Here is a 12,353-nt window from a genome sequence, read left to right on the forward strand (position 1 = left end):
AGGCAGAGAGGCAGGCAGAGATAGAGGAGGAAGCAGGCTCCCCGCTGAGCAGAGAGCCCAACGTGGGGCTTGATCCCAGGACCCTGGGATCATGACCCGAGCTGAAGGCAGAGGCTTTAACTCACTGAGCCACCCAGGTGTCCCCCTTTTTTCCTTTTTCATGCTTTCCTTCAAATAGCTTGAATATTTTTTATGAGGAAGAACTGAAACGTTTTTAGTGAGCCTATTGGAGATAGACTTTTAATTACGTCTTCTTATAACTATGAATCAAGAAGAGAGAATTAAAATGTCCAAGTATTTGGGATGGTAGGATAAATGAGAACAAATCTAAGAATTAATTGGTATCTGGAAAACAGAGGTAGTACATGGAGGGCAAGTTGTTTTCTAGCTTTATTAATAAAGGGAAAAAAAGCAACAAACTACCTGAAATTGTTTAGGTTAATTAGATATAAATTATAAAGTTGGGACAAACAGGGAAGATGGAGGATTCTCTTTTTCCTAATTGTTTTTGAAAATTATGTAATTACTTGTTCTCTGCTTGGAGATGTAGGAAGACAAAATTCACCAGAAAGGTATAATGCCTCACAACATTTGTAACAGTGTGACTTTTTAAAAACAAAAATTACCATTCTATTCAATGCCTTGTCTTTATTAAATTAATCCTTTTTCTTTGTGCTTTACAATGTTACTCTTTCTTTTTTCTACTATAGCTTGAAATTTTGACAAACTTGGCAAATGAAGCCAACATATCAACTCTTCTCCGAGAATTTCAGGTTTGTATACACTTCTGGTTATAAAATAACTTCTAAAACATTTGTTTAGTTTACAGTCAAATATATATCTTTCTCAATTTACAAATAGGTAATTGTGTTAAATAAAACAGTGATTTGGGACAAGATTGAGAACTATGAAATTTGTAAATTTTCATGAATCAACATTAGCTACAAATTTTAAATTTAAGGGAAATGAAATAGTAGTCCCTTTCATGTTTTCACAGCATTTGAAAGACTGGTTTATTACTGTTTGTTGTTGTTGTTGTTGTTTTAAATTACATTATATTACTGGTAAGGATTCCATGTCTCTGCTGTCATCATCACTAGTCCATTCCATACTCTGTATTCATGAAAGTGGCTTCACTTTTTACCTAGTTGTCCTGTTTAATTGTCCTATCTCTCTTCAGATAATGTCCTCTTAGCTTTATGTATTTTTGGTCTAAAATTGCTCCTGTTATGATGTTTTTGTCATTATTTTTGTTTTGTTGTACTTTTTAAAACCATTAATGCATATGGATGAGGTGCCTCCCTGCCAAACACCCTTTAAAAATATTATTCAAAAGCTATCTCATGGATATATGCACTTTAAGATGGAGGGGTCAGCTCTGGAGACTTAGTGGTACAGGATAGCAACAGAAAATCTACTATCAGTATTATGAGTTTTCTACCTCATCAGCAGTTTTCTTAGTGAAAATGTACCACATGCTACGCACAAATCACAGTTTTTGTTAACTCCCAACTTTTATTGATTTCATTTATTTTGTTGCTATAATCCTCCTGTATAACTATATTAAATTTCCTTTTAGCCAAATAGATACTAGATTTTTTAAATTGTATGATCTTATACTTTTAACAGGAGTAGTAGAATATTATAGCATGTCCATAGTTTATAATTTTATAACTGGATTGCTGTACTTCCATGGTATTTATTTTTCTAGAAGAATTTCTTATAAAATTAGGATGTTTTGGGGTGCCTGGCTGGCTAAGTTGGTTCAGCATCCAACTCCTGATTTTGGCTAAGGTCATGATTTCAAGCTTGTGACGTGGAGTCCATTTTGAGCTCCACACTGGGTGTAGAACCTGCTTGAGATTCTCTCTCTTCTCTCTCTGCCCCGCCCTCCCAAAATAAATAAATAATTTTTAAAAATTAGGATGTTTTGGATATCTAGTCATATTTATGTATGCCAGAAAATATAGTATCTCAAGTTTTTATCCAGTAATCCATAGCTATAGAACATTGGTTAGATTTGATTTTTACTTCATTTTTATAAATTTGCTTATATATATATATTTTTAAGTTTTTAATTTTTGTCTCAGTGTTTTTGTTTGTCCTTTTTCTTATTGTAGGTAATCAGTTGGGCTCTCCTTTTGCTCTCAGCTTCCTGCTTAAGTCAAGTTTACTGGGGATGTAGGCAGTGAATCTCAGGCAGTTTTATGGCATTGTTTAGTTATACAGAGGTGACACATTGAACCTATCTCAAAATATTGGTAATCTGGCCATTTCAATTAAGATCAGCATTTTTAATAAGGCCATTGTTTAGTTAGACTTTCTGATACACTTTTTATGTATCTACTTTTTTCACTGTCAATATTTGTACCTCATTTGTGTGGGTTATAGGTTATGTTACTTTTTGAGTAAAATAGAGAATTTTTTTCCTTTTTTTTTTTTCAAAGATCTCATTCATTCACTTGACAGACAGAGATCACAAGTAGGCAGAGAGGCAGGCAGAGAGAGAGAGGAGAAAGCAGGCTCCTTGCTCAGCACAGAGCCCGATGCGGGGCTCGATCCCAGGACCCTGGGATCATGACCTGAGCCGAAGGCACAGGCCTCAACCCACTGAGCCACCCAGGTGCCCCAAAATAGAGAATTTTTTAAAGATAATTTTTGTAATTGAGGAAATTAGGTCATCAACTGGGAAGCTGTTAAAATACAAATGATCTTTCCCACATGGAACTAAGAGAATTTGTGTAATTTATTTCTTCAGTATTTAATCTTGTTCTTTGTGCTGTTCTCACAAAATCTGTATGGCTTTAGATATTCTTAGATTTTTTTTTTTAAGATTTTTAAAATTTATTTATTTGAGAGAGAGACAGTGAGAGAGAGCATGAGCGAGGAGAAGGTCAGAGAGAGAAGCAGACTCCCCGTGGAGCTGGGAGCCCGATGCGGGACTCGATCCCGGGACTCCAGGATCATGACCTGAGCCGAAGGCAGTCATCCAACCAACTGAGCCACCCAGGCGTCCCAGATTTTTTTTTATTTGTCATTTTGACACCATTTAAATGTACATCCTTTTTGGTATGTTAAATAACCATAGTGTTAATTATACATTATGTACATCTCATTTGAAGTTGGGAATCTTTTTTTAAAAATGTCAGTTGAAGGATGCCTGGTTGGCTCAGTCAGTAGAGCATGTGACACTTGATTTCAGGGTCGTGAGTTCAAGCCTCACACTGGGAGTAAAGCTTACTCAAAAATAAATAAATTTTTAAAAATTCAGTTGAAAATAGAATTTTAAATTTTGTTTACATACACTATAATATATAAATATAAGTATGCATATTTAAAGCATATTTATTTCTGTAAATAAGAAAAGCTGAGTTTTTAAATTAGGAAACTTATAATCAAAGTGAAATTCTTTAGGGCTATATTAAATTTTATAAAGCTCTTTTAACTTGCTATTGTTAAATCAGTGATTTTAAGTTTATATAAATACATAGTTTACAGTATGTTTTTAAAACATTCTTTTAAAGAAAATCTATTTCAAAAGTAGGGAATTCTGTTACAGACTATTTTTAAAGTCTTTATTGCAATACTGCTCATTGTAGCTATTATAGTTTTACTGCCATTCAGATAACATTTTGAAAATGTTTGTCATTAGTTTATTTGTCCTTTTCCTCCTCTTCTCCCAACTTTAGATTCAGTGTCTCTGAAAAAACAACCCTTTTTTTCATAGATTCACAGATGCTGCTGCTTAAATGAACTGAAACCTCCAAAGAGAGTTCTCATCATCTCTTTCAACCTTGCACTTAAACTAATTGCTGTCTTTGGGTGACTGCTCCCCACTATCTGTTTTGGAGTCACAAGCCTCTGTGGCCACAGGTGAATGAACCTGGCTTGAAAATGTGCCTCTTCTATAGGCACATTCTTTAAGTAAAAAAACAAAGTTAAATTAAGCTAAGTCATCAGTTGGCCCTGTTGTGCATATAAATGAGAATATTATAGATTCTAAAATTTGTATTTTTGACAAAGTTAGTATATCTTTTTGTTCACTTGATGGTACCAAAGTATAAACTAATTGAAATGCTATTTTTTAGACCTACGTGAAAAGCCAGGATAAACAGTTTGCAGCAGCCACTATTCAAACCATAGGCAGATGTGCAACCAACATCTCAGAAGTCACTGATACATGCCTCAATGGCCTGGTATGTCTGTTGTCCAACAGAGATGGTAAGTTGATAATTTTATTTTCAAGTAATTTATCGTTTGAATACTCTTGGCATGATCTTCAAAATCTAACGTTTTTTAACATTTCATTTTAGTGTTTCCTGTATGTCAGTAGCATGATCATGATGAGAGTAGCAATTTATCCTCGAAATAGACACACACACACACCTTTGTGGTGTTTTAGTAAATTAGATAATAAAGTTGCAAACAGTATTTGTTTTTCCTAAATAGAACTAAGAAACTGTAGTTTGTTTATTTTATTTCTTCACAGTTTAATCACCTTCATTATGCCTTTTCCACAAAGGTTATATTTTATGGCTTGTAATGACACATAAGTCATGTATAATATTGGTTCACCTGCAGAGGGTGCTAAAAGCAGGCAAATGACTATAACATGGAGCAGTGGCTAGATCAAAAAAGTATGTTTATTGTGTACCTTCAGAGTTTTTTTTTTTTCCCAGAAATTCAGCTAATAATTTTATATTCAATATTAAATTCAATTTAAAAGTCATCAGTTTGCAACAGCTTTGTGTTTTTAAGCCAAACAACATGTAAACATTTTGTAAAACTTGATAGGTGATAACCAGTAAAATGCATAATCTAGATTTCATACTGTTCTGTGGTAAAATGTCTGTTATTTCTGTGGTATGACTTTAGAATAAATAAAGCCATTTGGAGAAAGATCAGTATTAGTCCCTTTCACCTTTATAATAATTTATGTAGAGGATTTTTATTATAATTGTATATTTGATTAAAACAGATTCTTTTTAGGAAAAGCTCAATTTTCTGTGTAAAATCATTGAAATGATTTGTGGAATTCTAAGTATAAATATGTCATATTTAAACATAGGCATATAGGACATAGGAAGCATAAGTTGAAATGTAAGAAAATTGATTATATTTAAATTTTATTTATATTATTATTTGTATTTTCACTAAATAACTCTTTTATCCCTAATTATCAAATCCCACATGTAAATCTCTTTAGAAAATTATACTATTGTGATCACTACTTCTAATGAAAAAACTGAAACAAAATTTAGCCCAATTTAGAGTGATTTTTTATTGTGAACATAAAATTATAAACTTTAATCCTATAGATTCAAGATAATATGATGGATAGAACATTTTTCTACATGTAATATTAAAACTAAGTGGCAACAAAAATTTTCAAGGAAAGTGTGTTTTTTTTTTTAATTGACTATAGGAAGTAACTAGAGGAGATTAGGATGCTAAATGTCATTCATTTTACTTGTTTCTACTGTTCATTCTTTTTGTCTCTATTTCTGTGTTACACTTTAAAATATGAGTTGAAAAACATGTTTTATTACCTGTATCTTAATAATGACCTTCTATTCTATTATTTATGATACATTTCTTGGGAAAATATTTCCAGAACATTAAAGATTATGAACCAAGATTTACCAGGGTAATTTTTCTTTTAAAATTCAGTTGCATACAAAAAGTACTGTAAATGAGAACACTCATTAGTTCTTTTAAATACAAAATATATTCAAGGTTTCTGAATTTTAGTTTTTGACCTTTTTTTCTCATGTGAAATTGTAGATTTTAAAGCAATTATCTCTACTTCAGTTTTATAATATATTAATTTCTTGAAAAATACCTTTTATTGATTTTCACTTAAATGATGAATATTCTACCCCAGTAGCACTTTGAAGGAAAGAATAGATTGTTTTGTAATTATGTGATGGGAGATTAAAATAATCTATATTCACTCTTAAAAGTAGGAGAATTTACTTATTTAAACTCTGATATTTTGATGTTTAGGCTTTTGTTTTTGATAAATCAAAACCATCATTATAACAATGGCTTTTTTCTCTGTAGTTTAATATTTAGAAACTTCAATTGTTCAGATTTTGGTTGTATAATCATCATTAGCCTATAGTTTCTGAGTCTTCAGTGCTTTTTCATATGAGTATACTTTTGTCATTTGGAAACCTCATTAAAATTAGTAAAACAAATAAGGAGAATATTTATATTAAAATCAGTAGCATTAAGGAAAGTAATAATATTTTTAACTTAAAAATGGCCAATCCTGACAACAGAACTCCTTTCTTCTATTAAAAGATCTGCTCTTAGAAATAGGTATCTAGAATGAGGCCTCAGTTTCTTTAAAATCTCTAGGATCTTTTGAAGCTCTAAGATCTGTGACTCTTGATTTTATGTTAATACAAATATCTGCTCATCTGTTCAGATAATGTATCTTAAACCCTTAGGGGCAGCCTTTAGGCTCCATTGTTTTTTTTTTTTTACATATATTTAACACACTGTTTTTAGACCTGTAGGTTTTTTTGTTTTGTTTTAAAGATTTTATTTATTTATTTGATAGAGATTACAATTAGTCAGAGAGGCAGGCAGGGAGAGAGAAGGAAGCAGGCTCTCCCTGAGCGGAGAGCTCTATGTGGGGCTCGATCCCAGGACCCTGAGACCATGACCTGAGCTGAAGGCAGAGGCTTTAACCCACTGAGCCACCCAGGTGCCCCATGTTTTGCTTTTGTTTTTTTTTTAATGTTACTAACTTCTCCCTTCTTGACATGGAGAGGACTTTTCAAGGCAGACTTGAAGCTTGCCTAAAACAATTCAGTATCACTATCTGAGATTAATATGACAAATTTCTCAAGGATCTTTATGAGAAATCTGCATTTCATTTGGCTGAATAAATTTACCATCTACTGTAAACTAAAAGGATTGGGGCAGAGGACTGTTTTTTATTTCATTGAGTTTTATATAATTCAGTAAATGTTTATTGAGGACTTGAATATAGTTGTGGTATTTAGTAAGTGTTAAATAGGTGACTAAGATATTCATTCAGCCTATAAAAGGTTCCTGCTTTTACAGAGTTAACAGTCTAATGAAGGGAGACAGTAATATAAAACAAGTGTGTTATAGTTTTTCTGTGTATTGACCACTTACTCTGTTGGGGGCTGTCTGCTTGCAAGTAGAACTAGACTACCTATGTTTGAATGTTAATGTTATCTTGAATAAATTACTCGATCTCCCCGCACTTCAGATTCTTCATTTGCAAAATGATGGCAATAGTACACTGTAGTAACCTTGAAGGCATAGGCTAAGTGAAATAATCCTGCCACAAAAAGCCAAGTACTTTATGATTCCACTTGTGTGAAATATCTAAAATAGTCAGATTCATAGAATCAGAGAGTGGAATGATAGTAACCAGGGGTGGGGGAAAAGGGAAATAGGGAATTACTAAACAGCAAACATAATGTTTCCATTAAGTAAGCTGAATAAGCTCTAGAGATTTGCTGTACAACATTATACCTATAATCAACAATAATGCAGATAAAGTTTTGTAAGAAGGTAGATCTCATTTTAAGAGTTCTTACCAAAGTGAAGTTAAATTAAAAAAAAAAAATAGTAGGCTCTATTTCTTACAGTAAGGACCCTTAAGTCTTGTTAAGAACAAAGAGGAAGCTAGGAAAGGTCCAGAACACAGGATCATTTTGTGCTTCTGGTAGAACAGCACTACAGTCCTGTGGTCTTTGAAAAACAGGAGATAGAGTAAAAGAAAAGTAGGGTGGAATTACATGAAGGGGTGAGAGGGCACATGGGGTGGGTGAATAAGGACCCCTGCTGAAGGCGTCCAGGTTATTATGCCCAGAACCTGTGGGCAGAAGGGACTCCATGGCAGAAGGGATTTTGCAGATGTGATTAAGATTCTTGAGATGGAGATCAGAAGGGTCCTTTTAAGAAAAGGAGGGAGGTCAAGAAAGTCAGATATCAAGCAGAGATTGAAGCGATGCCATTGCTAGATCAGGACCTTGAGTCAAGGAATGTGAACAACCTGTAGAAGTTAGAAAAGGCAAAGAAATAGATTTTCTCTTAGAACCTCCATAGAGAGGTAGTCCTATTGACATCTTGCTTTTAGCCCCTTAAGGTCTAAACTGTTAACTTCTAACTCAAGAACTGTAAGACACTGAATTTGTATTGTGTTAAGCCACTAAGTTTGTGGTAATTTATAACAACAATAGGAAAGTAATATAGCATCAAAGGATAAATGATACCAAATATATTTTTCAGCTATAGCCAATCCTGCCTCTCCATGTGTATAATTAAAATTATACAATATTTTTCTTTGTCTAGTTTTGTAATAATACATTTTAAAAATAAAAATATTTTATACTGTGGATTCTTAAAGCCACATTTACCATATTTTACTTTGCATAGTAATTACTTTTAATTTTTCTTACCTAGAGTGTAAGTTTGACAAAGTCGGGATCTTAACATTTGTTTTCATCAAAGCTCAAAGCGGTGGTCTTTGTATAGTAGCTGCACCTCTTAACTTAGAATTTAGAGATGAAATGGTACCTTCTGAATTCTGGATAAAGTCATATAGTTCTAGGGCATTTGTCTTTCTTCATCTTTAAAATAATGAAAATAAGGTACCTACCATATATTACTATAGAAGAGAAAGAAATATTTTCTCATATTGTAAACTGAAGCATTGTATAACCATCAGTTTATCATTCTGTTGGAGAAAGAGCTATGTAATTTGAAATAAGTATGTTTAATAATGATTAAAAGGATAAAAAATTTTACTTGTATTCTTAGAGCCAGGTAAGAAAATACATTTTAGGGGCCTCTGGGTTGCTTCATCGTTGAGCATCTGTCTGCCTTCAGCTCAGGTCATGTTCCCCAGGTCCTGGGTTCAAGCCCCATATTGGGCTCCCTGCTTGGCGGAAAGCCTGCTTCTCCTTCTCCCACTGCCCCCTGCTTGTGTTCCCTCTTTTGCTGTGTCTCTGTCAAACAAATAAATAAAATCTTTTAAAAAATATATACATATTTTTTTCAGAGAAAAGAATAGCAACACAAATCATGGTATTTCTAGTATAATATTAAAATGCACCTTTGTAGTGTATGCCAGGGGAATTTCTAATGTCCATGAAGCCCTATTAATAAAAAATGTCAAAGTAATAAGTTAAGGCATTGTAGAGTTATTTATTTGGCTTTAGTAGCATTAGTATTTGTTTATATAAGAATCATTCCATAAGTTCTCTCAATTGTAATCTAATTGGATTATAGTTATCTGCTGGTGCCACCAAAAATGTAACTCTAGACTAGTAATTAGCCACTTCAGTGTGATAACTCAATCTCAGAATCCCAGTTTCAGGAACTGCTTCCTTGGAGTCACTCCCAGGACCAATTATTATATTAGTTAATTATAATAATAATATTATATTAGTTATAGATATACTAATATATATATTAGTTTTATTATATTAGTTAATGTTATATATTATATATATAATAAATATATTTCTTGCTCTGGCAAGAAACAGATGGCATACTTAAAAGGTATGATTGAAGAGAATTTAATGAAGGAACTATTTATTTATTTATTTATTTATTTATTTATTTTTCCAAAGATATTATTTGACAGAGAGAGAGATCACAAGTAGGCAGAGAGGCAGGCAGAGAGGGGGAATCAGGCTCCTCGCTGAGCAGAGAGCCTGATTCGGGGCTCGGTCCCAGGACTCTGAGATCATGACCTGAGCCGAAGGTAGAGGCTTAACCCACTGAGCCACCCAGGTGCCCCTGAAGGAACTATTTATAAGATGTGGGCAGGATTAAGAGAAACCAAGAAGGTATGATATAACGTCTGGAGGCTAACAGGTTATTGACCGTGGGAAGCCCCTTTATCATATCTAGAGCTGAAGGAAAGGGGTGTGAGGAGTGTGAGCAGTACAGCAGGCGAGAGCCATTCAGAAGAACTGAAACTATCAGTAGAAGAATGTACACATTGCCAGGGAGACCTGGTAGTAGAGATCCATGATAGCAAAAATTCTCTCCTTCTGCCCCCTTGATCTCCTGCTGGTATGTCCTATCAGCTAAACATAGCTGGAAGCCAGGGACAAGGGAGTCTGGTTGATGCAATCTGCATAGGTCAACCTCTAAGGACAAAGAGTGGGTCAAGAAAGGCAGAGAGTGGATTCATTGGACAAATGGAAACAATCCAGCACATAAGCCCACCCTTTCTGGCTCTGAAGTCAGTGCTATTTCTATAGTAACACCCTTTTTACCATTAATGATCTTCAATACTCACTTTTCTGGACATATCCCTTAAGGAATTTCTTTTTGTTTTTAGTTTGCTGTTTTCTTTAGAATTGGAAAAAAAGTTATTTAGATTGTAGGTGTTTGATTCCCACTATGTAGTTGATAGGATCCAAATAACTTACATGGTGGCTATTTGATTACCACCCTATGGTAGAAATCAAGTATTTGAAAGCTATAGTTAAAAGCTAAAGACACTTGAATATTATGGTGAGCAGCAAAATCTAACTTCACGTTGCTTTTCTCACTCAAAGAGGTGGGTATTGGAAGGGGATATCAGAAGTTAGGAGGCAACAACAGAAGTTAGAAATTAAAGTATACTCCTCTGCTTAAGACAGTATTCACCCCCAAAGTTTGGAAATTTACTCGTGGTTATACCTATCTATACTATCACCTAGTCATTTGAGACATGTAGAATATTTTGCTAACTTAAATTCATATTTTACCAGGAATATTGCATTTGAATTGCATTATATATATTTAATGTGAATAATCTCTCTTTTTCAGAAATAGTTGTTGCTGAAAGTGTAGTTGTTATTAAGAAATTACTGCAAATGCAACCTGCACAGCATGGTGAAATTATTAAACATATGGCTAAACTCTTGGACAGTATAACTGTGAGTACCAATTAAGCGATCTTTCTGAATTTAACTGGATTTTAGTCAACAAATTATAGTGTTGTTAAGATAATGGACATCTTAAGATGTAGTGGCTGAGAGAGCTTAACTATCTGGATTCAAATCCTGGTTCTGAGATTTTACACTGTTGTGGAAGGGAATTACAAGTCTGGAAAAGGGGAAAGATGCAATAAATGCTGGATTGTTGGTTTGGAAATGGAGATATCAGTGTAAACTTCATAACTTTATAAATTGTAGATGCGTGTGAGTGTGTAAATGTGTGTGTGTACACACACATTTATGTATACGCATATGAATGTGTGTATTGAGTATACAGTCATCTATTTTTTTTGAGAGGGCCTGCATGCAATTAATGCCTCAATACAAGTGAGCACACCTAGTGCCTAGATCTTTTTTTTTTTTTTTAATCTGAGATATAATTTTATACCATAATATGCACTCATATAATATAGCAGTTTTTGGTGTATTCATAAGGTTGTGCAACCATCACTACTATGTAATTCCAGTATGTTTTCATCATTCCAGTAAAACTGATTCTCCTCTAGTCCAGCCCTTGTCAGCTAACTAATCTACTTTGTCTCTATGGATTTGCTTATTTTGGACATTTGATTTAAGTGGAATCATATGTCAAATGGCCTTTTGTGTCTAGCTTCTTTAACTTAGCATATTTTCAAAGTTTGTGCATGTTCTAGAATGTAGTACTGCATTCCTTTTTGGTAGACCTTGGTTTTTAAATTTCATTCACCCCTTGACGGACAGTGCTGCTTCGAGAAATGGCTGATTTTAGAACTAGGGCAAGGAAAGAATAAGATGATCTGGGAACATCTTGTTGGGCAAAAAAGGCAAGGAAATGCTCACAGAATGATAGAGACATATCAGAAAGACACAAAAGCCAGCTTGAAGGGGCTCCCACTGGCCAATTTGGAAAACAAAATAAATTATAGTAAAAGGATTATGGCCTATCGAATAGGGTAAGACTGTTGAGACCACACTGGAATGAATGATTGATTAAGGGAGAGGGGGAAGCTCTTTCTTACAGTACAAAACAAATAAATGTAGGAGGAATGATGGAATTAGACTATCACCATTTGCAAGCCATCACAATAATAACAGACTGAAGTAAGACTCATTAACAAATGGTAAAAAGTAGGGGGTAAAAGTTTAGGTAGTCAGAGGATATCTGTACAGTTTCAAAGTATATTCTCATATGATACTTAATTACAAAACATAAATTAAAGACTATTAAGTTTTACAATGGAGAAACCTTGCAGGTGTTACCTGAACCAAATGAACATGGTTCACATTGCCAGCAATTAATTAAACACCACCTGATATGATACAGTGAATAGAACTTCAGGTCTGTTGAATTCTTGCAAAAGTGAATGACTTGAATATAATCAAGAAGAA

The 12,353-nt window shown here is 33.7% G+C and overlaps 1 protein-coding gene across 3 annotated transcripts in view; it reads left to right on the forward strand.

Moving 5' to 3' along the window:
- Positions 1-12,353, forward strand: part of AP3B1 (adaptor related protein complex 3 subunit beta 1) — a 277,679-nt gene that overhangs the window by 131,190 nt on the left and 134,136 nt on the right. For all 3 annotated transcript variants that reach the window (XM_032847913.1, XM_032847905.1, XM_032847915.1), the window contains exons 12-14: positions 711-773; positions 4,089-4,221; positions 10,816-10,925. In XM_032847913.1, the coding sequence (XP_032703804.1) occupies positions 711-773; positions 4,089-4,221; positions 10,816-10,925 (306 nt within the window). The remainder of the gene's footprint in view (positions 1-710; positions 774-4,088; positions 4,222-10,815; positions 10,926-12,353) is intronic.

The sequence above is a fragment of the Lontra canadensis genome, unplaced genomic scaffold, assembly GCF_010015895.1.
Source record: "Lontra canadensis isolate GAN:19392208 unplaced genomic scaffold, GSC_riverotter_1.0 scaffold4, whole genome shotgun sequence".
NCBI classification, from domain to species: Eukaryota; Metazoa; Chordata; class Mammalia; order Carnivora; family Mustelidae; genus Lontra; species Lontra canadensis.